The sequence below is a fragment of the Lepidochelys kempii genome, chromosome 6 (assembly GCF_965140285.1).
Source record: "Lepidochelys kempii isolate rLepKem1 chromosome 6, rLepKem1.hap1, whole genome shotgun sequence".
NCBI lineage: Eukaryota > Metazoa > Chordata > Testudines > Cheloniidae > Lepidochelys > Lepidochelys kempii.
In genome coordinates, this window is record NC_136385.1 from 93726963 (window position 1) to 93750112 (window position 23150).

Here is a 23150-nt window from a genome sequence, read left to right on the forward strand (position 1 = left end):
CCCTGCCCCAGCCCCGCCCCCACTCCCCTGAGGACTGCAGCAGGGCAGGGCCTGCACTCACCTGTGGCGGGAAGTGCAGCAACCCAGCTCCTGCCGTGCCACTGGTGAGTGCTGGGGCTCGGTTCCTCCCTGCCCCCCAAGCCAGCACCCCGTGGAGACCTTGGGCCTCACATCCCACCTTGCGGGGGCACTGCATAGGGCTCCAGAATAGCTAGGGACGGCCCTGATAACCCTGATTCTATGTAAGAATCTATTTCTGCTGCATTCTGCGTGTGACGTGCTGGGTTCTGAACCCTTCAAATGCTCCAGTGACCTTTTTCTGGATTTTCTGGTTCATGCCACAGCTGCTGGAGGATGCAGGGAAAGCCCATGTGTGTGAAGATCCGTTACACTGCCCTAGGTTCATTGGGATTCTTGTTGAGTAGGACTGACAGCTCTAGCAAGAGCCAGGAGTGTGTAAGCAGGAAATGGACAAGCTTCCCCACAACGGCTCAGCCATGCATCTCATTCCTGATCTGCAGCACCTCCTGCAACTCCAGTCCTAGGCTCCCACACATGCAGCTCTGCTAGTGCACCTCTAGGCTCACCCTGCTATCTCGGTCCAGGCCCCGCTTTGCCAAGGAGGGAATATTGAGATGGGGTTGATCCCTGTTACGGGGTTGGTTTGGTTTTGGAGGGAGAGCCCATCTCTGGTAGCTCAGAGCCCCCCCAAAGAGTTTGGCTGTAGGCCAACACCAGGATTCATCGCAAGGCTTCTCTTTCCCAGGATGTTCCTCGTATGGTTGTCAGGGAGACCGACATGAGGGACAGTTGCCTCTTGGGCAGGGTGTTTGGGGCTGGAGTCAGGGACACTGGGAGCCCTTCTCACATGCCAGGCGTTGGGCACAATCTGTTCAGTACTAGAGCTGGACAGGACTCAGTTTTCCTGTACTGCAAAAAGAATTCAAAACTTCTTCCTGTTCCGCACTGAGACAGAGCCCTTACATGAAAAAGGCACTCGCAGAGAACAGCAGCCAATTGCCCAGTGGTTAGGGCCCTCACTGGGGATGTGGGAAACCCAACTTCCAGTTCCTGCTCTTTCTGACTGGAACCCAGCTCTCCTGCCCCCAAGGTGAGTGCTCTAAGCCCTAGGCATGTGGCTGTCCTGGGGTGGGGTTGTCTCTCTCTCTGCCCAGAGAGTCCCTCCCACACGTGAGAACCCTTCTGGACTCAAGTTAGTGGAAATTGGCCCTTTCCTGTGGGGAAAAAAAAGAAAAAGGTCCACTGAAAAATTCCTGACCAGCGCAATTCAGTACCCTGTTATTGCTTAGCTATTGCTTAGCTACCACAAACTACTAGCTAGAGCAGAAAGGTAAAGTGCCTGGGCTGGGCGGCCATCTGATATGTTTTGCTGGTGTGGGGAATCCTCCCTAAACGCCCAGTTAAGTCCTGCTTGGTGCCTGCAGCACTCTCCCACTGCAGGCAGTGTTTCCGGCTGGGGGCGGGTGTGGTGAAGCTTGGGTTGAAGGCAGCAGGGGCCATGACGAGCTATATACAGGCCTGGGTGCTTCTGACCTAGGGTCCGAGAGGAGAGACACTTCTGATGGTAGCAAGTCCCTTTGACTCTGAAAGGCTCTTAACCCCGTATGGTGAAGTCTCCGTATCACGATGTGACTTGCTATGCAGGTGAGAGTGAGGGTGGGGAATAAAGCATTGAGAACCCTGCAGAGGCAACTTGCCCAGCTGCTGGGGCACAGAGTCACTGAGCAACCCGCTGTGGCTGACCCGGGAGCTGCAGCCAGCTGCAGGCCAGGAAGCCACTTGAAGGCAGCAAATGGGAGCGAATTGCGAAGTCGGTCAAGACAGACTCAATCAGGCTCTCATGGGTGAGGTTGGCTCTCTCCACCTGCTCTGTTTGCTCTGCCCCAGTCTCCTGTGCAGACAGGCCTCTGCAGAGAGGCAGCAGGTGGAGGCTGGAGCCCGTTAGCTGCTGGGATACAGATGCAATCTTCTCAGCAGACGCTTCTTCCAGTCTGCCCTGCAGAAGCAGCAGTAGACTCCGATGGCTTTGTTAACATCTCTCTCCTCTCTTTCTTCCCCATTCCCCTCTGCTGTGACGGTGCTCAGGATGTGGAGATCCGGACCAATGCTGCCGCTTACCTACCTCAGATCAACCAGCTCCTCAACAATGTGCCCCGCCAGATGCTGCTGCTGCTAAAGACCAATGATTTGCTAAGGGGGATTGAGTCAGCCCTACACACACGGGCCAGTGCCAGCTCCTTCCTCAATATGTCTCGCTGCTGCATTAGAGCCGTCTCCACGTGAGTCTCTGAGACAGGAGCTCTGGCTTCCACTGGGCCCTTCCTGCCTCTTGTCCCCTAGTTAGATTCTGCAGAGATGGCGGCTCTGGAACTTCTAAAACAGCCCTGTCTTACCTGAACCTTCCCCTCATTAGCATGTCTGTCAAGGCCCCACCCCCTTTTTTCTTTCTCAATCTCATCTTCTTTCTCCCCTGTCCTACCCCTCACCCGGGTCTCCATAGGGAAGGACCTCTCAGCAGGAACTTGGAGCCAGATAGAAATGGGGGGAAAGCAGGGGAAGCTGGAAATATTGGGGATTTCGTACTAAATTTTTTATTGTGGAATCATAATTCCTCCCAGATCTGATTAATGTCCCCACCGGAAATGGCTGATGGAAAAAGAACCCAAACTTCACAGCTGCCTGTCTCACAGCATGGCCTTGTGGTTAGGGGGTGCGGCTCCTGGGTTCTATCCCTGATTCTGACATTGGCTGCCAATCAAAGAGTAAGTCAGTCATCTAGATATTAGATATTAAGGTCAGAAGGGACCATTATGATCATCTAGTCTGACCTCCTGCACAATGCAGACCACAAAATCTCATCCACCCACTCCTGCGATAAACCTCTCACCTATGTCTGAGCTATTGAAGTCCTCAAATCATGGTTTAAAGACTTCAAGGAGCAGAGAATCCTCCAGCAAGTGACCCGTGCCCCATGCTACAGAGGAAGGCAAAAAACCTCCAGGACCTCTTTCCTCCAGGGCAGATTGGAAATTCCTTCCCGACCCCAAATATGGCGATCAGCTGAACCCTGAGCATATGGACAAGATTCACCAGCCAGATAACATGATCTAATTTCTCTGTGCCACAGTTTCCTCATCTGCACAGTAGGGATAACAATTACGTGTCTGCCTCACAAGGGTGTCGTGATGCTCTGTTAACTTGAGTTACTGGAGAGGGGCCCAGTACTGTGTTTACAAGAGTCAGGAGAGTGCATGTTTTCCAGCACTGTTGAGAGCCTTAGGCGAGAGGTCCTGGAGCAGTGTTAGCAGTGATGGTTCTCTATAAGGACCAGTCGAATGTTGTGTTGTTCAGGGATCTGATTACATAAACACAAACCATGTGGTGAGTGCTTATCATTAACTATTATTATTGATAATGATAGTTAGCACTTGGATAGCCCCCTGCAATGTCAAACACTTTGACTAATGGAATAATGTCCCTGGGATGGGGGAAGGAAGGTGCTATCACCCCACCACCCCACTAAAGATGGGTAGATGGAGGCATAGAACAGGGAAGGCAAAGACAAGTCAGCACCAGCTGTGGAAACAGAACCCAGGAGTTCGTAACTCCTGATCTCAAGCTCCTTGCACTTGTGCAGCCTTTCTCCTCTCTCCCATTTTTGCTGGGAGGGACCGTTCCTCTCCTGGGGAACATTTAACCCGGGAAACCCTGACCTACCAGCCAATTGGGATCCCACAGAGGTAGGGCTACTCAAAGGCTGGGATCCTCGCAGACAACTGGCACCCAGGGGCGGGGGAAGGGGGTAGGGGAAGGTGCTCCTGGTGTTCAAGATCCAAGATCTATCCTGCTGCTGGGCTGTGTCCTGGGAGATTAATGCAGCTGTTTCTCTCCCTTGCCCAGGTATCAGAGGAGCAAGTCTCACTCCCTGTACAGAAAGGCCAAGATCTCTCTCTTAGAAGCTCTGAGCCTGTGGCAGATCAACTTATATGAACTCTTCCTGCGGCTGAAGGGGTCCCGGCTGGGTAACTGGGTCATTGCTTTCCTGAGCCGGATGCACCATTCTCCGTACTGACAGGAACTGGTGGGAGAAGCCTGGGCAATTATTGCTCGCCTCCATTCTCCGCAGCACACTTGCCTTCCTGACCATTCCTGTCCGTACTCCACAAAGGCTATTGAGACTCTTTTCTTGTAACGCATGGTGCTGGCCGTGGCTGTCAGAGCATAAGCTTCTCTATAGCAGAGAGGGATGGGAGAGCAGGGGCTCTGGGAGTCAGGACTCCTCGGTTCTATTCTAGCAATGAGAGAGGTGGGAGTATGATATAGTGGGCAGGGCAGGGGGCCTGGGAGTCTCTCTGTTCCCAGCTCTGGGAAGTACCATTATGGAAACATCCTGTAGACTTGAATAGGAAAGGAGAACTTTTTCTAGCCCCTTCCCCTTTTAAACCATCCTATAGCATTTAAGAGAAATGCATCCCTGCCCTAGAATTCTCCAAGATAGTTCAAACCCCCTAGAGAGGAAATAATTCCTTATGGAATCCAATAGCGTTTTCAGTAGTTTGTACCGAATCCTATTGGTTTAATGCCTGTGACATCTACAGGAATTTTCTCTAAGGGGAGAATGATCTAGTGGTTAGAGCAGGGGACTGTGAGCCAGGACTCCTAGGTACTATTCCCAACTCTGAGAGGGAATGGGAACTAATGGTGAGAGCAAGGGTCTGGAAGCCAGGATTTTTCTGGATTCTATTCCCAGCTCTGCTATGGAGTCACTGTGTCATTTTGGGCAAGTGCTTTCCTTGCCTCAGTTTCCCCACATGTAACATGGAGGTAATGCTACAAACTCTCCTCTGAACTCCTCAGGGAGCAGGTGCCATGGAATCTCATCTGAGAACTCACATCTTGTGGCTGGTGATGTATGTGCATTGTACTGTACTGTCGCACAGGAAAATAAATAGGGTGTCATGTTAGAGTCCTGCAAGGGGAGAAGTGTGTGGCTACCCACCCCTTTCACCCCAGCCCCATTTTTAGGTTTCCCCTTCCCTGAGCGTAACCTGTCACTTGGTGCTGTTAGTCCCTTACAAGCCCAATCAACCGCTGCTCTGTTCGCTCCACCACCTCCCCCCGTCTGATGGACGTGGTCCAGCTCAAGGTCAGCTGCTGCTGAGTCAGGCATGCGTTCCTGTGGGGGTGATGGAGCCTGCCCGGGTAACTCACCACCCTTACCTCACCACCCTCCCCCGGCCACAGGAACGTGCTGCCAGAGCCAGCACTGCCGTAGTGTTACGCGTGGAGCGGCTCTGCTCAGAACTGCTTGCGACGTTGTGCAGCTCCTGGCTCAGACGGAAACCTGCCACTTCTCGGAGTACGGGCCTCATCGCTCTGAGCCCACAACCAGGACACAAGTCCTAGAATGCCTTGCGCAGAGGCCTCACTTCTGCCACGTGTCACCAGGTTCTCCTCCCACATGCCCGCTCTCTCTGGAACGTCCTGCAAACAGAAGTGATGGACACAGGCTCAGTGTGGTCAGACTTGTGGGGTCCTCCCCACACTGCCAGGGACGGCTGAGAAGGGGATGCTGGGAAACAAACTGCACATGGGGTCAGGGGAAGGGAGGGGCTTTTCAGGCTGCCGCATGGACCATCTCTGCAAGGGGCGCCTCCCCTGTTGGGCACAAAGCGGCTGTTTGAGCAGCTTGCCCTGTCAACAGGTTTGACTGAGTGAGGTGCTTGTCAGCACGGGAGAATGAGGCCTGGGGAGGGGCTGCTTGTGAAAGAGACTGGCTTCCTTGTTGGCATGATTCTGAAAGCCAAACCACGGAGCATGTTTGTTCACGTGAGAGGGAATGCGTGTATGACTGCTGGGGAGTGTCGACCTGTGACACAGGACGTGTGGAAATCTGTCACTGAGTGGGGGAGAGAATGTGTGCAGGTCGGAAGCATACCCTGTGAGTGCACGTGAATGTGTCCGTGATGCGAAAGTATCTCTGAATATGTTGAAGCAGGTGTGTGCATGTGCATCTGGCTGGTTACTACAAAGAAGTGTGTTAGCCACAGTGTCTGAAGTGTGTGTGTTTCCTACCAACTGCAGTCTAAACCTCAACCCGTCCCTCACATCCAGGCCAACCCCCCTGCCTGTTCTCATTAGCCTGTCAGCTGGTAACCAGGTTGCCTAGGGTCTTAGCTGACAGGAGGAGCAGGAACAAGGAGCTGAGGTCTCCCTACGTGTGTAAGGAGAACCAGTTAGAGCAAGAAGCCCTGTCAAACCTTTCCCCAGCATTCTAGCCCAGTTCAGAGATGCATCCAGGCCAAACCTCTGAAAGGTCTGGGTTTCACTGTTGCTTGAATTCTCCTGCAAACTGACCTGTGATAATTTTAGTGATGGGAGCCTGAGTTAGCAAGGAGCTATGGAAGCCCCTGGCGATCGATCCTGCAGCCCTTACATGAGAGAGTCTTGCTCACGCAAATAGTCTCACTGAGGTCCATGCAATTACTTATGTGATTGCAGTTTGTTGGCTAGAGGAACTGGGTTATGAAGAAATAGCTGTCTTACTCCCTTGTAAGGAACTGAAAATCACACAGTGAAGTCCAGTGAATCCTGTGCTCATGGTCACCTATTGAACAGGGCATGTTCTCGCAGCTCCTGCAGCTCCTTCACACTAACCATTCTAAACACACCCATCACAGTAGTGTCTGGGCTCCACCTGTGAGGGGCAGGTCCTCTTCATTCCCCCATTTTCCAGACAGTGAGCAGATTCTGTGAGATGGTGCAACTTCCCCAAAGGCATAGCTGATGTTTGTAGCAGAAGATGGGACCACACCCCATGCTCTACTTATACCCAACCCTGTGCCTTCACCACACCAGCATCCATCCTCTCAGCTGCTAATGGCAATCCCAAGCAGCCCCTGCTGTACAGGCCAAAGAGAACCAGCAGCCCTTTCAGGTGTTGTTACTGACAGGTTGTGGTGAGTAAAGAGCAGGTTCTATTTCACAGAGCTTTGCCTATTGCCACCCATCCCTACTGAACAGGGAGAGTAGCTGATTTTTAGCAAGGGTTGTAGGGCAGGGCTTGAGCAGTGTGGTTTTCATCCAGCCCTTCTCCTCAAAGTGAAGGCGAGCTTTGCCAGAGGAGGGTGTGAACTGAGTGCTCAGGGGCCAGCCCTGTGGTGTTCCTCTGCTGTCTATGTCTCTGCTTAAAGCTCTCACACCTAAAAACAATGGCTTTCAAAGGGGCGTCCTTGTTGTCTTGGTTTGTGGCTGTTGGATGGTGGCAGCTCTGCCTCCCCTTTCTGTGGTCTGGAATGATCTCTCATTCTCCGCCCCCCCCCCCCCCCCAAAAAAAAAAACACCTCGCCCGCTCACAGGCCTCCATGCAGTTTCCCTCCCTGGGTTATATTTCAAGGGAACCGAAATTTCTTTTTGATCCTTAGTTCCTTATTTCTGCCCTAGCTCCCTCTGCTGGCTCTATGGCAGCACAACACAAACCAAGGCCAGAGGCAATGTATGCACCCAGCCAGGGTCCTGTGTGCCACAGGGACTAACTACGCCTGGAAGTGGACTCCAGAGTCTGATGCTACTTTATGGGCGTGCTTACTGGGGCACTGAAGTTTGATCCGGAGCCAAACTGGAGCAGCGCAACTGTGATGGGTCTGTCCCACCTCTTATAATATTAAATGCCATCCTATATTTTAAAGGACCTCCCATCCTAGTGATTATCAAAGCCCTTTACAAACTGCATGCTGTAGCGACAGGAATCATTTCATCCAAATCCAGCCACCTCTGGGATGGAGCGAGGCAGCTGTTTAACAACTCCACCACACAGCCTGAGAGTAGAGGACATGAAGTGAAACAGAATCCCATATCCAGCTGAAATAGCACAGAGAATCCAGGAGGGAAGAAAAACATTTACGGAGAGAGAATTTAGCCAGGTTTTTAACCAACTGCTCCCTGTAGCACAACTTCCTCAGCACCATCACCACCTCAGGCCACCCCCAGCAATGGAACCACCCAGTCCCATCCATCTCCCGGAGTAGCACCAACCCCCCAACATCAAGCTGAACCCGCAATATCAGTGCACCCCCATCATCACCCCCCCAAATCAATGATTGCCATCTCCCTTCCCGTCTCTTGGGAGGGCTCTTCTGCTGCAGCACCTGTGCCTTTGCCAGCCCTGGAAGGGGCAGTGGGCAGGGCTGCAGGGCTCCAGGAGGTAAATGGGAGAGAGGTTCAGACCTGGGCCAAAGCAGAGAGGCTCAGCCACACTGACTGGGCTCCCCTCATTCTCCATGGTGAGGCTGCACCAGGGAGAGTGAGAGCCAGGTGGGCTCAGACCAGAGCTCCCACCAGGGCAGCCACCTCCTCCTCCCTTTGCTCCCTGGATGGAGGGCACCCCCAACTCTGCTCCAGCTCCTTGCTGCCGCCAGCTAGCAGGGACTGTGTAGGGCTGCTGCAAACATGAAAGGGGGCCTTCCCTGGGTCAGCTCACCAGCCGGGGACTGACTAGGGACACCAAGTGCAATCACACCTGCCCAGCCCTAGGACCAGTTCTGGGCCTGGTAAATGTTTGCATGGGGCGATGGAGGGAAGCCCAGCTAATTGTCTCCGTGTCCAAAGGCAAAGACACAACACACGCAAATGGCACAGCAGCGATGCACATGAATGTGTGAGTATACTGGGGGTGGGGGTGGGGGTGAGGATGCGCTGTACTGAGGGGATTACTTTGTCCTGCTGGACATACCACGCCGGTGGCAGCACTGTTCTGCCTCAACTGCAAGCTGTACCCAGCCCTCTGAGCCACAAAGTGGGCACCAAGTCTGAGTCACTCTCCTGGGCAAATCTGTGTCTAATGGGGACTCCAGAGCCTGCAGCATCCTGACCTAATCAAGTGGTGATGGGAAGTAAGAGCAGGCAGAGGGGCCGTAATCTGAGCAGGCAGAGCTGGCTACACCCCCAGCAGCCAGTACAGGACTCTGAGTATGGGCAACAGGCTGGCTTTAGATCTCGTAAACAGGAAAGCAGTGCTGATGGTCTCAGATCCACCCCAAAGAGCCAGGTCCTCCCCTGACTCCCGCAGGCCTAGCCTCAGGGCACTATTGCTTTAGGAGCACAGAGGCGCTTCTCCAGGAGTCCTGCAAAATCCCTCATGCTGCCTTTCTGAAAGCTCTGCAATGTACTTTCAGCATCCTCTAGGCAATGCTTGCAATTGTATCCCAAGCCCGGCGTTATCCTGCAGATCGTCATCAGACAGCCCAGTGTCTTAAAGAAACTGCAACGTCTCTGTCAGAGCTGGATATTAGTGCTTCAGTACAGTTCAGAAGGGGATTTGGTCCTTGTCATGGGGTGCTGCCTTCCAGCACACCGTCTTGTAGCCCTGTGGGTGCATTGCACCCAGAAACCCCCCGCTCCCTCCCCCAGTTCTTCCAGTCCCTTACTCCAACTTATCCGGTTCAAAACAGGTACTCTCGTCATGGTGTCTGATGTGTGTCTTGTCTGTAATACGTAACTCGCTTTGTTAGTCATCTCATTCACCCCCATCTTGGGCCGCATAAGAGTCCTAGGCAGCTTTCTTGTCCTGGTCCCCTTCCTGGAGCTGGGACTGTACTTCAAATGGTCACCCTCTCAAAACAGGAGTCCTCAGCTATCCTGGAACAGATAATACTTCAGCGAAACAGTCACCTGCTCTCTCCTTAAGGTAGGTGCCCAGCCCTCCTTCTGGAGCTGTGTAATTCAGGCAGTTATTACTCCCCTCCATGGAGCTGGGTTGTAATTTAGCCTGCTGTAGGGCCTTAGCCAGCTTCTCCCTCAGCTGGCCCCTTTTCCCCAATTCATTCTCCAGCTCAGTGAGTTCAGCGGGCAGCCTTCGCCTACTGGTGTCTCCCCTGCTACGAGGTCCCCCTCTTTACAGCTCATTCTACGTGGCTGGGTGAGAGAAGAGCCTTGCCCTGCCCAAGTCTCCTGGCCCAGAGCCCTTAAAGAATCAGTGATGGGATTTCTTCCCTAACCATCCCAGGACCACTTCCTCTCTGTCAGTATCACCAAGGTCCCTGTATGAAAACATCAGACCTTTCAAAATCTTAAAGGGCTGCACCCCATGACCAGCATGGGCTGAACCCTAGGTGTCACTATCCTTATGGGACATACTACCCTGTCATACTCTGTGTGAGTGAACATGGGTGGGGTGATGGAAGTGGCTCTGGTGAAGTGTGCTGCGGTGGACAGGAACAGTTCAGGCAGCAATGGGGAAAGCTCCTTCCACATTTTCCCTCCACTATGCCTTTAGTCTCTCTGTTAACACGTTTAACAGAAGAGCTAATTGGTGCCTCTTGTCACGTGGCCTAAGAAATTAAAAGGAACAGTCACAAGGGTGAAATGCCTGGAAACTGCATGGAGACTATTTTAAAAAGCCATAATAGAGGCTCAAACTAAATGTATACCCCCAAAATAATAAAAAAAAAAAAGTAACAAGGACCAAAAAAATGCCAATATGACTAAACAACAGAATAAAAGAGATGGTTAGTGACAAAAAGGCATCCTTTCAAAATTGGAAGTCAAAGCCTACTGCGGAAAACAGAAAGGAGCATAACCTCTGTCAAGTCAAGTGTAAAAATATAACTAGGCTGGCCAAAAACAGAATTTGAAGAGTAACTAGCTTAGGAGACAAAAACTGACAGCAGAACTTTTTAAAAGTACATCAGAAGCAGGAAACCTGCCAGGCAATGGGGCCACTGAATGATCGAGGTGTTAAAGGAGCACACCAGAAAGACAAGGCCGTTGCAGAGAAGCTGAATGAATTCTTTGCATCTGTCTTCTCTGCAGAGGACAGGGGAGAGATCCTCGCATATTGCTTTTAGGTGACAAATTGGAGGAACTGTCCCAGACTGAGGTGTCAATAGAGGGGGTTTTGGAACAAAGTGATCATTTAAACAGTAATAAGTCACCAATGCCCGATGGTATTCACCCAAGAGTTCTGAAGGAACTCGGATATGAAGTTGCAGAGCTACTGACTGTGGTGTGTAAACTACTGCTTAAATCTGCCTCTGAACCAGACGGCTAATGTAACACTTTTTTTTTTTTTTTTTTAAAGGCTTCAGCGGCGATCGTGGCAATTACATGCTGGTAGGCCTAACTTCAGTGTCAGGCAAATTGGTTGAAAATATAGTAAAAGAACAGAATTATCAGACACACAGATGAACATGTCACATTGGGGAAAAGTCAACACATCTTTTGTAAAGGGAAATTTTGCCTAGCCAATCTATTAGGATTCTTTGAGGCTGTTGACAAGCATGTGGACAAGGTTGATTCAGTGGCTATAGCGTACTTGGGCTTTCAAAAAGCCTTTGATAAGTTCCCACACCAAAGGCTCTTAAGCAAGGTAAGCGGCCATGGGATAAGAGGGAAGGTCTAGTGGATCAGTAACTGATTAAAAGATAGAAAACAAAGGATAGAAATAAATGGTCAGTTTTCATAATGGAGAGAGGTAAATAGCAGGGTCCCCCAAGGATGTGTACTGGGACCCATGCTGTGCAACATATTTATAAATGATCTGCAAAAGGGGGGTAAACAGTGAGGTGGCAAAATTTGCAGGGGATACAAAATTACTCAAGATAGTGAAGTCCAAAGCAGACTGCGAAAAGATACAAAGGAATATCACAATAGTGGATGACTGGGTGACAAAATGACAGATGAAATTCAATGTTGATAAATGCAAAGTAATGTACATTGAAGAACATAATTCCAATTGTACATACAAAATGATGGGGGTCTAAATTAGCTGTTACCACTCAAGAAAGCGATCTTGTAGTCATGTTCTTTGAAAACATCCATACAATGCACAGCAACAGTCAAGAAAGCTAGCAGAATGTTAGGAACTATTAGGAAAGGGATAGATAAAACAGAAAATATCATAAAGCCATTATATAAATTCATGGTACGCCTGCATTTTGAGTATTGCATGCACTTTTGGTCACCCAAGCTCATAAAAGACATACTAGAATAGGAAAAGGTGCAGAGAAGGACAATGAAAATGATTAGGGATATGGAACCGCTTCCATATGAGGAAAGATTAAAAAGATGGATTGTTCAGCTTGAAAAAGAGATGACGAAGGGGGCATATGATAGAGGTCTATATAATCGTGAATGATGTGGAAAAAGTGAATAGGGAAGTGTTATTTACCCCTTCACATAACACAAGAACCAGGGCGTCACCCAATAAAATTAATAACCAGCAGGTTTAAAACAAACAAAAGGAAGTATTTCTTCATACAATGCACAGTCAACTTGTGGACCTCATTGCCATGGGATGTTGTGAAGGCCAAAAGTACAACTTGGTTAAAAAAAGAGTTAGATAAGTCCATGGAGGCTAGGTCTATCAATGGCTATTGGCCAAGATGGCCAGGGATGCAACCCCATGATCTGGATGTCCCCAAGCCTCCAAATGCCAGAAGCTGGGACTGGATGGCAGCGGATGGATCACTTTAAATTATCTTGTTTTGCTGATTCACTCTGAAGCATCTGGCACTGGTTACTGTCAGAGACAAGCTACTGGGCTAGAGGGCCATTGCTCTGACCCAGTATGGCCATTCTTATAAGAACCTACCGCTTACCTCAAACAAGTAATTGAGCAGATGATAAAATCAGTCTGCAGTGACCTCGTCTGGATTCAAAGCAACAACCTAGAGATGAAAGACTCTGTCATCTCGCTGCCACACCCTGAGCTTCCCCAGTGACCGCTGGGAAACAATTCAATGATGATGCTTTACAAGCCAGCTTGCCTTCTGCACTCCTTTGTATGCAGGGTCCTGCAGCCAGTCCACATGAATTGTCTTGCATTGTGCTAGATGAAGTAAACCTGAAAGGGCCAAATGCTTTTTGCTCCATCTAATCCCTAATCCTTTTGCATTAGCTGTTCAAGGTGGTAATTACCATTCTGCCCCTGTCCGTGGCAAGGGGAATTAGCCTTGGCTGATTTGCTGCAGTGTTATACTGTCCGAACCAATAATAACTTTGTTGACATTCCAAACATGAAGCGAAATCTATTTGAAAAGCAGCACGAGGACTTGCAGGCTCTACGCTTTGGCTGATATTAATTTTCCAACAAGGGGCCACGGGGGCGGGGAGGGAGGGCAGCGCTGGAAAAGAACAGCCCTTCCAAGGAGTAAATACCAAACAGCATGCCACTAAATTGATTTACACATGTTAAAACGTTTCCGCTTCTGGATTTATCTGACTGCTCTTTGTCTGGCTGTGAAAGAGGCAAACCTAGATCTTGTATCAGACAAGACGACAGCTGGGGGGACCATGAAAAGGGTTGCCCTTGTAGCTAATGTGCCTTATGAACATAGTTGTGCCTTTGCGTGTTATTTTCTGAGGCTCTTCGCTGCTCAGGAATTTCAAAGCCTCTTTGCTGTTTTTTTTTCTGGAGCTTTCATGTGGCTGCTCTCCCATCCCCCCTTCTGTGTGAGTAGTCGTAGGTCTTTCAATTTTTTTAACCAGTCAGCAGCAGCTGCCACTCTACCCAGAATGATGAGCTGTCAACTACAGAGTGACCTGGTGTCATAAATATAAAGGGAAGGGTAAACCCCTTTGAAATCCCTCCTGGCCAGGGGAAAGCTCCTCTCACCTGTAAAGGGTTAAGAAGCTAAAGGTAACCTCGCTGGCACCTGACCAAAATGACCAATGAGGAGACAAGATACTTTCAAAAGCTGGGAGGAGGGAGAGAAACAAAGGGTCTGTGTCTGTCTGTAGTCGTCTTGGCCGGGGACAGAACAGGAATGGAGTCTTAGAACTTTTAGTAAGTAATCTAGCTAGGTATGTGTTAGATTATGATTTCTTTAAATGGCTGAGAAAAGAATTGTGCTGAATAGAATAACTATTTCTGTCTGTGTATCTTTTTTGTAACTTAAGGTTTTGCCTAGAGGGGTTCTCTATGTTTTTGAATCTAATTACCCTGTAAGATATCTACCATCCTGATTTTACAGGGGGGATTTCTTTATTTCTATTTACTTCTATTTTTTATTAAAAGTCTTCTTGTAAAACACTGAATGCTTTTTCATTGTTCTCAGATCCAAGGGTTTGGGTTTGTGGTCACCTGTGCAAATTGGTGAGGCTTTTTATCCAACATTTCCCAGGAAAGGGGGGGTGCAAGTGTTGGGAGGATTGTTCATTGTTCTTAAGATCCAAGGGTCTGGGTCTGTAGTCACCTAGACAAATTGGTGAGGCTTTTTACCAAACCTTGTCCAGGAAGTGGGGTGCAAGGTTTTGGGAAGTATTTTGGGGGGAAGGACGCGTCCAAACAGCTCTTCCCCAGTAACCAGTATTAGTTTGGTGGTGGTAGCGGCCTGTCCAAGGTGTAATATTTTGTACCTTGGGGAAGTTTTGACCTAAGCTGGTAAAGATAAGCTTAGGAGGTTTTTCATGCAGGTCCCCACATCTGTACCCTAGAGTTCAGAGTGGGGGAGGAACCTTGACACCTGGTTACACAAGCTAGAGAAGTGGAGAGGAATAACCATGTCTGACTCGGCTTCCCAGCTCCTCTGAAAGAGGAAAATCTTCCAGGGCTGAGGTAATCCTGGTGCTGCTGGGATGCACTGCTCATCTGCCAGGCCATGTATAATCAAGGTCAAGGAGACTGCCGTTTTCCAACTCACTCCTCTTTAGCACGTGTATATGTCTGGGGTGCGGAAGGCTAAGGTGTGCATAGGATAATGATAACCCACTTGTGTGCAGTGTGTCTGCTGTTGGTGCTGGGCTCCTCTCTTGAGCTGTTCTCTTTAATGGGAGGTGACTAAATGGGTCATATGCAGATGTACAAGTAGGCTTGCAACATACTCTGCATGGCTGTTTGTCACAACTTGTGTTGGGCTCCTCCGAGCTGTGCTCCTATCTCATCGGATTCCACTTCACCAAGGCAAGCGGTGCAGTTCCAAGGTAGAATCCCACACAAGGCATTCCGTTTAAATAGACAACTCTTAACAGCGCCCCCTACAGGGCACCATTCAGCCCGCTCTCTCCTTAATTCAAACACCCAGGAAGATACATGGGGAAAGGGATCTCATGAACTTCCTGTGAAAATAACAATACTTGGCCCTTTCAAAGCAAGCACAAATATTATTTAATTAAATCTCACTACTTTCCCACTGCAAAATGTCACTGTCACCATTTGCCAATGGGGAAACTGAAGCACAGAGAGGCGGTGGTCCAGCTCCTCAAAGGTAGTTAGACATTAAGATTGGAACAACCCCCCCACCGCGGTTTGCCAGGCCAGAGGTACTGCACCCACCTTCTACACAACTTTGAAGAGGCACGTTAACCACGACACCCCAACATTGTCCAGTGATTTCAACGTCTCTGGACGAATCACATCCACCCCTGCTGCGTTACCACTGCAAAGGCACTTTACCACCGTAAGGACCTCAACAACAGAAATAGAGCCGATCTCACCGGAGGTTTCCAGTACTGCCTCCTGAAGGGAGGGCGTATCCATCGGGTTGAGGAGTTCTTCAAAGTGCTTCTTCTACCTCTCAACAATCCCCTCAGTCGAGGTCAGTGTTTCACCACCCTTGCTGAGAACAGCTTGGGCAATGTCCCGCCGATCCCTCCTAAGGCGACAAATGGTTTGAGGCTGTCCGGTAGTCATTCTCCATGGTCTTTCCAAACTCCTCCTAAGCCCAGGTTTTCACTTCAGTGACAGCCACAGCCTTCTTTGCCAGCTGGTACCTCTCAGCTGTATCAGGAGTCCATTTCACGAGCATTTCTTGGAAGGCCTCCTTCTTCGCCTTGACAGTTCCCCTCACCACTGGTGTCCACTAGCGGGTCCTAGGGTTGCCACCATGACAGGCACTGAAGGTAAAGTGGCAAAAGAGAATCAGGCCCAGTGTGGCAGGGCAGATTTATTTAGGAAACACATTTTAAATGTTGCTTACTTATGTGTCTGGAGTTTTGAGCTCAACATCAATCTAAAGAAAGAAAGAAATGGGTTTATTTGGAGGGTGGCTGCCCAGCAGAGCTAACTGCTGCGAGGCACTCGGCTCCAGGAAGTCGCGAGCCTCCTGTCAGCTGACTCCTTAATAGCGCCTCTAACTTTAATAAAACGAAGATGGAAGAGATTGCTAAATGGCGGCTAATAAATAAAGTGACGCGCAGGGAGCCTAGTAATATAATATTGCTCTTAAAGGAAATATGAAAAATAGTAATCATGGCCATTGTTATTACTATCTTGTCCTTCAATGTGCCTAAACTATCCATCACACTGATAAGGCTGAAAGAAATAACCAGCGTTTAGCAATACAAGATGCATATTTTACAACGCAGTCGGTCACAGCATATATGCAGCTGCCTTTTCCGCATCCATTCTGTGCCGGAAACTTTTTCACTTTGCTGCCTCCTATGGGTGTTGGATAAATCAACAGTACTGAAGCAGAAAGATCCCACCAGTGCAGCCACCCACAGGGAAATAATCATCCTTCATCAGAATGAATGGAACCCTGAGTAGGACAGCAAGAAGGCAACATGGGCTGGGGATTTATTTTGATGTCTCCACATATCTAAAATACACTGCAGTCAGCCATATAGGGTGGTAGCCTGTCTCAGTTGAGCCTTGAGTGGAGGAAAGTCCATTGAAAGCATCTTGCCACTGGTAGCTTTGCACAAGATGTTGACAGTATTACAGTCGTAGAATTTTACTCTGAAGAAATGGTATGTTGCTTAACTTACTATTTTTCAATTATGTTCTCAGTTGATGAGCATTAATAAGTATAGAATAATACGAAATAAAGACTGGCAAGATGTTCTTAGGTCAGCTACTCCAAGCCTCTGCCTTGTAGCTTTGTTCCCCACAGTGCATTCTCCAGGCCTATGGCCAGTCCAGTTTACATGATTCATGCAAAGAGATTTCCATCACTTTCGTGAGGAGACTATTCCACTGCCTCGCTGTTAGGAATAATATTCCTGGTATTCAGCTTACAGTCAGTTTTGTTCAGTGTCTTCTCATTCCTGCCCCTGGCAAATCCACCCCCACTCCCACACAACTCCTCTTTTTCTGTTGAAGTCGACTAGGCATCAGACACGGAGCCAGGAATTCCTAAATTCTAATCCTGGACCTACCCCAACAATTAGTGTGGCCTTGGGTGAGTCCCTCAACCTCTCTTCCTCAGCTTCACTGTCTGTAAAAAGGGGATAATCATTTTTTTACCATAGTGACATATCCTGGGTGATGTGAGAGTTCATTATTATATGTGTGCAAAGCTGATGGAAGATCACAGTTGCTGAATACTATTGTTGGCATTTACCCTCTTCAAACGTTAAAGAGGCTCCGGACCCTGAAACTCAAGCATCCAAATGAAATATTGTTAAACAGGAAACATAAATCCCACTCAAGCATTGGCATGCTGAGTGAAGGCTGCCACTCGGGTTTTAACTCAGCCTCATTATGTAGGCACTGTAGCAAGGCTGGTCTTCTACCCAAGGACCTCACAACACTAAGTCATGTTATATGTCCCAGATGGTTCCTTACAAATAAATTGTATAGCAGCTGCAGAGGCCTCTGAACATAGAGACCCCAACGTGGTTCTCTGCCTCTCTAACAGAACAGCCTCCATGGTTGAAATCTCCATGGTCTATACCAGGGGTGGGCAAACTTTTTGGCCCGAGGGCCACATCTGGGAATAGAAATTGTATGGTGGACCATGAATGCTCACAAAAATTGGGGTTGCGGTGCGGGAGGGGGGAGGGCTCTGGTTGGGGGTGTGGGCTCTGGGGTGGGACCAGAAATGAGGAGTTTAGGGTGTGGGAGGGGGCTCCGGGCGGGGGAGTGGGGTGTGTGTGTGTTGGGGGGCTGAGGGCTCCGACTCGGGGTGCGGGCTCGGGTGGGGCTGGGAATTATGGGATTGGGGTGCAGGAGGGGGCTCTGGGCTGGGATTGAGGGGTTCAGAGGGCAGGAAGGGGATCACGGCTGGGGGTTGGGGCATGGAGAGAGGCTCAGGGGTGCAAGCTCCAAGTGGCACTTATCTCAAGTGGCTGCTGGAAGCAGTGGCATGTCCCTTCTCCGGCTTCTATGTGAGGCATGGCCCGGCGGCTCTGCATGCTGCCCCGTCTGTGGGCACCACCCCTGCAGTTCCCATTGGCTTTGGTTCCTGGCCGATGGGAGCTGCAGGGGCAGTGCTTGGGGTGGGGGCAGGGGACAGAGTGGAGGCCCCTGGCTGCCCCTATGGCGTAGGAGCTGGAGTGGGGGCTATGCTGCTGCTTCTGGGAGCTGTGTGGCACAGCCCACGACCCTGCTCCCCATCTGGAGTGTTGGAGCTGGGCAAGCCCCAGACCCTGCTCCCGAATGGGAGCTTGAGGGTCAGATTAAACTGGCTGGCAGTCCGGATCTGGCCCTTGGGCCGTAGTTTTCCCACCCCTGGTTTATACAGCTGCCCAGATATCCCGCCATTAGGGGGCAGTCTAAGGAGAAGTAGGGGTGCTTCCTGGGAGGTGAAGAAGACTGGCATGGGTCTGTCACATTGGTAAAATAAATATTTTTTTAGTGACATATGAATTGCTGAAGCGACAGCCCAGGTCAAACTCCTGCATCATGTTGTCTCATCACTCACTGCTCAGTGCTATAGCAATGGCATTGTGTCAAGCCAAAATAAGTTTGAGGAATGCTTTATTGGTCCCTGTGATGGAGTGTTCAGGCCACCCCACCCCTGAAGGGGTTAAGGTGGCCCAGAAGAGGCCAATTAACCTTCATAGTTGCACCTGGAGGTAGGCACAGGGCTGTATAAATTACTAACTGCTGCTGATGCCCAGCTGGGAGGGAAGCTGGGTAAGGAATATAAACAGAGGAAGTTTATAGCAGCAGAGGGCTGTAAGGGGAGGATCTGCAGTCACTTGCTAGTAGCGGAGGGGAGAGAAGAAGAACTAGCCCTAGCCCTAGCCCTAGCCCTAGCCCTAGCCCTAGCCCTAGCCCTAGCGTCGATCCCAGATGAAATGTGAATAAAGAAAGTCTGAGGAAGCCCAGGGGAACAGCAGCAAGGAGGGAGACTGTGCAGACCGTGGCTGCTGGTTATAGGGTCCCTGGTCTGGAACCCAGTGTAGAGGAAGGGCCTGGGTTTCCCTACTAATCACTGGAAAGTGGTGCAGGACTGTTGGAGGCACCATGCAGACAGCTGGTCTGGTGAGACTTTGATACCCCAGAAGGGGAGACCATATGTTGACCTAGCTGGAGGGATGAGTCGCAAAGAGGGGGCACTGTGAACTACAAGAAGAGTGACTGCTACAGCGAAGGAGTGACCATTGGCAGGGGGTGCCATATGGGAAGAAACAAGCTATGCCATACCCAGTCAGGAGGGGGCACTCTTGTGGTGAGTGGAAACCCATTACAGTCCCCTCAAAATTAGGACCACCCTCATCTTAGTCCAAGTCCCAGAGGGATGAGCATCCATGTCAGAAAAATCATCAGTGGCACTGGTGTGAAATGGTCCCCCTCTGACTGTCTCAGCAGGAAGGTCAAGTATTGAGTAGGTTATGGAGTCTGAACTCCCCTCTCATATCTAGAGGAAGGTTCTTCCAGGGAGGACTAAGGAGCATTGGTCATTCAAAGGCATAGATAACCAAGCTGCCTTCTGACTTCCAAATTCATGCACTAGTGCAGGATAGTGCAAGCATGTGTTTGAATTTTGCACTGCTGCTACTCAGCCTGTCCTTGCTGTGTGTGTAAAGAGGACCAATGTCTGCTCACCCCCAGGACTGTGTATCTGGCACCCTTCGCCAGCTGGAAACATTCACAAAAAATGAAAAGCATGATGAAGTTTGGGGAATAGCCCAGAAAAAGTGGGCCAGGATATTTCCCGACAATCCTCACATTCCCCTCTTTCCACTGCCATAAACTGTCATAGGAAAGCAGAGGCAAATGCTTCATCTCTAGACCTGACTGGAGCTTTGGCAAGAAGTTCTGAGAACAATTGGTAATTTAAGGGTTCTGGGGCATTTTATCAAGAAAAGATGGTAAATCAACCTGCCCAGGATTTGAGTGGCGGTCTCCCATGAGGGACAGCAGAGAATGTCGACTGCTAGCCACTCATCAGTTGAGCAAATATGGACAACTGTATAAAGGCCCTGTGGTGACAACTAATGAGCACCATCCACTCCCACTGATCTGGCCCCATTTGGACAAGGTGAATGGTCAGCCAGCAGCTGAGAACTTCCAACTTATTCCACAAAACTTCCCCCAGTGCCACCAATCATTTGGCCCCCATCCCAGCTGTCCCCTTCAGACAGTGACAGCGAACTGCAAAGACAATTACCCAGCCGCCAAGTTAAATTAGCACTGTTGGGCTCTCTCTCACACACTGAAGCACTTACCTGAAATTAGCAGCGGTCGGCACTTTGCAGAGGTGAATACGATTGTGATTATGAATGCACTTCTTGTTTGTCTTTTCAGTGCCGAAATCCTGTCAGCGAGGAGAAGCGATAATAACATGCTATTAAGTTCTTTCTGGATAATGTAATTCAGGAGTCAGGAGGCAGTTTGGTCATTTATGCCTATGTAAAGCTTAGAATAAATTTTTCGGTGTCATTATCTTCTATTTCAAAGAGCCTATTCCAAATATCAATATACAGACCCTTCTCTCCACCACTTCACACTTGTTTTTCTGGGCTTCTCCCACCTTTTATTCTTGTTGGCTCTGAATTTTCAGGGATTTTATTTTTGTTTCCAGCGGTCATTCGCTGCCCTGCTCCCCTCCCCCGCACCTCTCTCCCTCCCTTTCCCTTTAGAGTGAATTTAGGAATTTGCTAATATTTATTTAGCATCTATAAATTGAGACCAGCTCCTCACAGATGCTGAGCACCTGGGAAATGGCTGCCCGTGATAGCAGAGGAGGTCCATTCAAATCTCAATACTGGAAGAGTGCAGTACATTCTTTCGAGACGAAGAGAGAACAGCCAGGCCTGTGATATTTCACAGTAGGCATGTTCTCTTCCCCCCCCACCCCACCCCGTGCCATTTGGTAAATATCTAAATACACCGTAGAGTATTTAGTGATATTCCTGTTCTGTTATAAAGCAGGAGCAGAACTGCTGCAAGGGCCCATGGGGGCTAGTGGGTTAATAGAGTCACTGCTCAGTTCTGGAGAGTGGGAGTCAAATCCACTGAGATCACATGTGCAATGAATTTAGTTCCCTCAGCCTAGCCCCCAGGGAACATTTGTCCATATTGCCAAATTATCATGTAATTCAACTGAATAGCAGGCTGTGCTTTGTCAGGCGCAGGATGGGAAAAGCTGGCAGTGCTGCAGATCCCGGCTGAGGAGTATTGGCAGAGCTGTGTGGGGGCTCAGACCTGGAATAGCAGGGGGAGTTTCAAGTCAGAGATGAGGAGCATCAGTAGAGCTGTGCAGGGAGCTTTCACTTTACTGTCTGCTCTACAATTGATGGTAGGCAGCACTATTGGGCCCTCAACTTCATGTGCCCCAAAAACATTCATAGCCTGTAAGGTCTCTCCTGTCACAAGGAGATGGCAGGTTTCTGGAAGAACTGACTTCCCTTCTGACCCTCCAATGCATCTGACCAACCTGTGCATTTGGGTGAGTTTCACTCTCCCTCCAGGGCCAAGTAAAATCCAATCAGAGCCTCTTCCTGCACTGGTGTCTCACCCAGAGCCCCTGCTGGGCAACTCGGCTGATCTTTGCCAAAACCCAGAGCAGGAACAAGTCTCACAGTCTGTCAGCAGAGAAAGAATCTTGGCCACGTCCAAGGCTGGCCAAGCACAAGAAACTGAGAAACTTCAGGTGTGGAATGGTAGAACCTCTCCTGGCTACAAGTGTTATCTATGGCCATATCAAGAATGCAGCTTGCATGGGGAATATCGAGGTCCTTCTCAGAGGTGCCTTCAGTTTCTGATGCTGCTAACTGCAGAGAATGTGCCCCACTGCATGCCAAATGTCAGGTCCAGGAGCTGTCACCATGTATGGTGTCCTGGAAACGGCCCTCAATTTCTCAGATTCAAGGCTTGTTTCAGCTTCATAGCAGACTTCCTTGGACCAACGTACCTCTACTTCTCTCCACCTCAGATTGTTGTCTGAAAACTCTAGTGTTCCCCCTCCCCACCCTTTCATGGCCTAATCAGCACATGGGGTGCTCAGTCTCCAGGATCGCAACGTGCTATCCTGGAGCCACATGGAGCTTTGTGCTGAAATAGCTGCGGTCTATAGTGTAACACAGTTCTTTGTGTGAGGTACAGGCTGCGACATGCTGACTTATGTGCATGTGAATAGTCATGGCCACTGTTGCTGTCCTTTGAAGACACACACCTGAGCAGGTCTGGGAATGTAGCTGTTCCTTCTCTGGCTTGCATGCATAGACACCACTGCCTCCTACTGGACTTCAGAAATACTTATTAATTATGATCAACTCTCCCAGTTTGCCCTCTGTTGGCCTCTTGTTAACTGGCTAATTTTTCATAGGCATCACAGTAGTAGGTTAGTGGCCTTGAAGTCTAGTTCAGGGCATGTGTTCCATAAGTCCATGGAAAGAAACCCATGCACATTTGCCAGAGACACAATCAAATGGCTAATACGTTCCCTTTCCTGAAAGAGCTTCTCTGTCAGCCCTGCTGAGTGAGTCCTTTGTTCTCAGAAGCAAAGATCATAGACTATCAGGGTTGGAAGGGACCTCAGGAGGTCATCTAGTCCAACCACCTGCTCAAAGGACCAATCCCCAATTTTTGCCCCAGATCCCTAAATGGCCCCCTCAAGTATTGAACGTACAACCCTGGGTTTAGCAGGCCAATGTTCAAACCACTGAGCTATCCCCCCCGATCATGAGCTCCATGCTCTGGCAGACAGCACCCCAGCATATGTGACTGCGTGGTACGTGGTCATGGATCGCTAGAATACTCCCTTCTCAGGAGCAGAGCCAGAGGAGGCATGTGCCATGCATTAGTAGCAGCAGCAGCAGCTAGCCTGTTCTGGATGGGTTCTTGCTCCCTCTCCCTGGGCACAGCCTCTCCACATGAGTTATATGCTGAGCTTTATGCATCATTATGTTCTTTGCTCACGCTTTTGTCAAGTGGGTGCTTCAGCGTATGCAGTTAATGGATATTTTCGCCCTGAAATAGCCCCCAGGAAAGAAAGCACAGAGGCTCCTTAACAGATGCA

The 23150-nt window shown here is 49.6% G+C and overlaps 1 protein-coding gene across 3 annotated transcripts in view; it reads left to right on the forward strand.

Moving 5' to 3' along the window:
• Positions 1–13809, forward strand: part of ADCK1 (aarF domain containing kinase 1) — a 142072-nt gene extending 128263 nt beyond the window's left edge. For all 3 annotated transcript variants that reach the window (XM_073349309.2, XM_073349313.2, XM_073349315.2), the window contains 2 exons: positions 2107–2300; positions 3922–13809. In XM_073349309.2, the coding sequence (XP_073205410.1) occupies positions 2107–2300; positions 3922–4093 (366 nt within the window). In that variant the 3' untranslated portion in view covers positions 4094–13809. The remainder of the gene's footprint in view (positions 1–2106; positions 2301–3921) is intronic.
• Positions 13810–23150: the final 9341 nt, after the last annotated feature.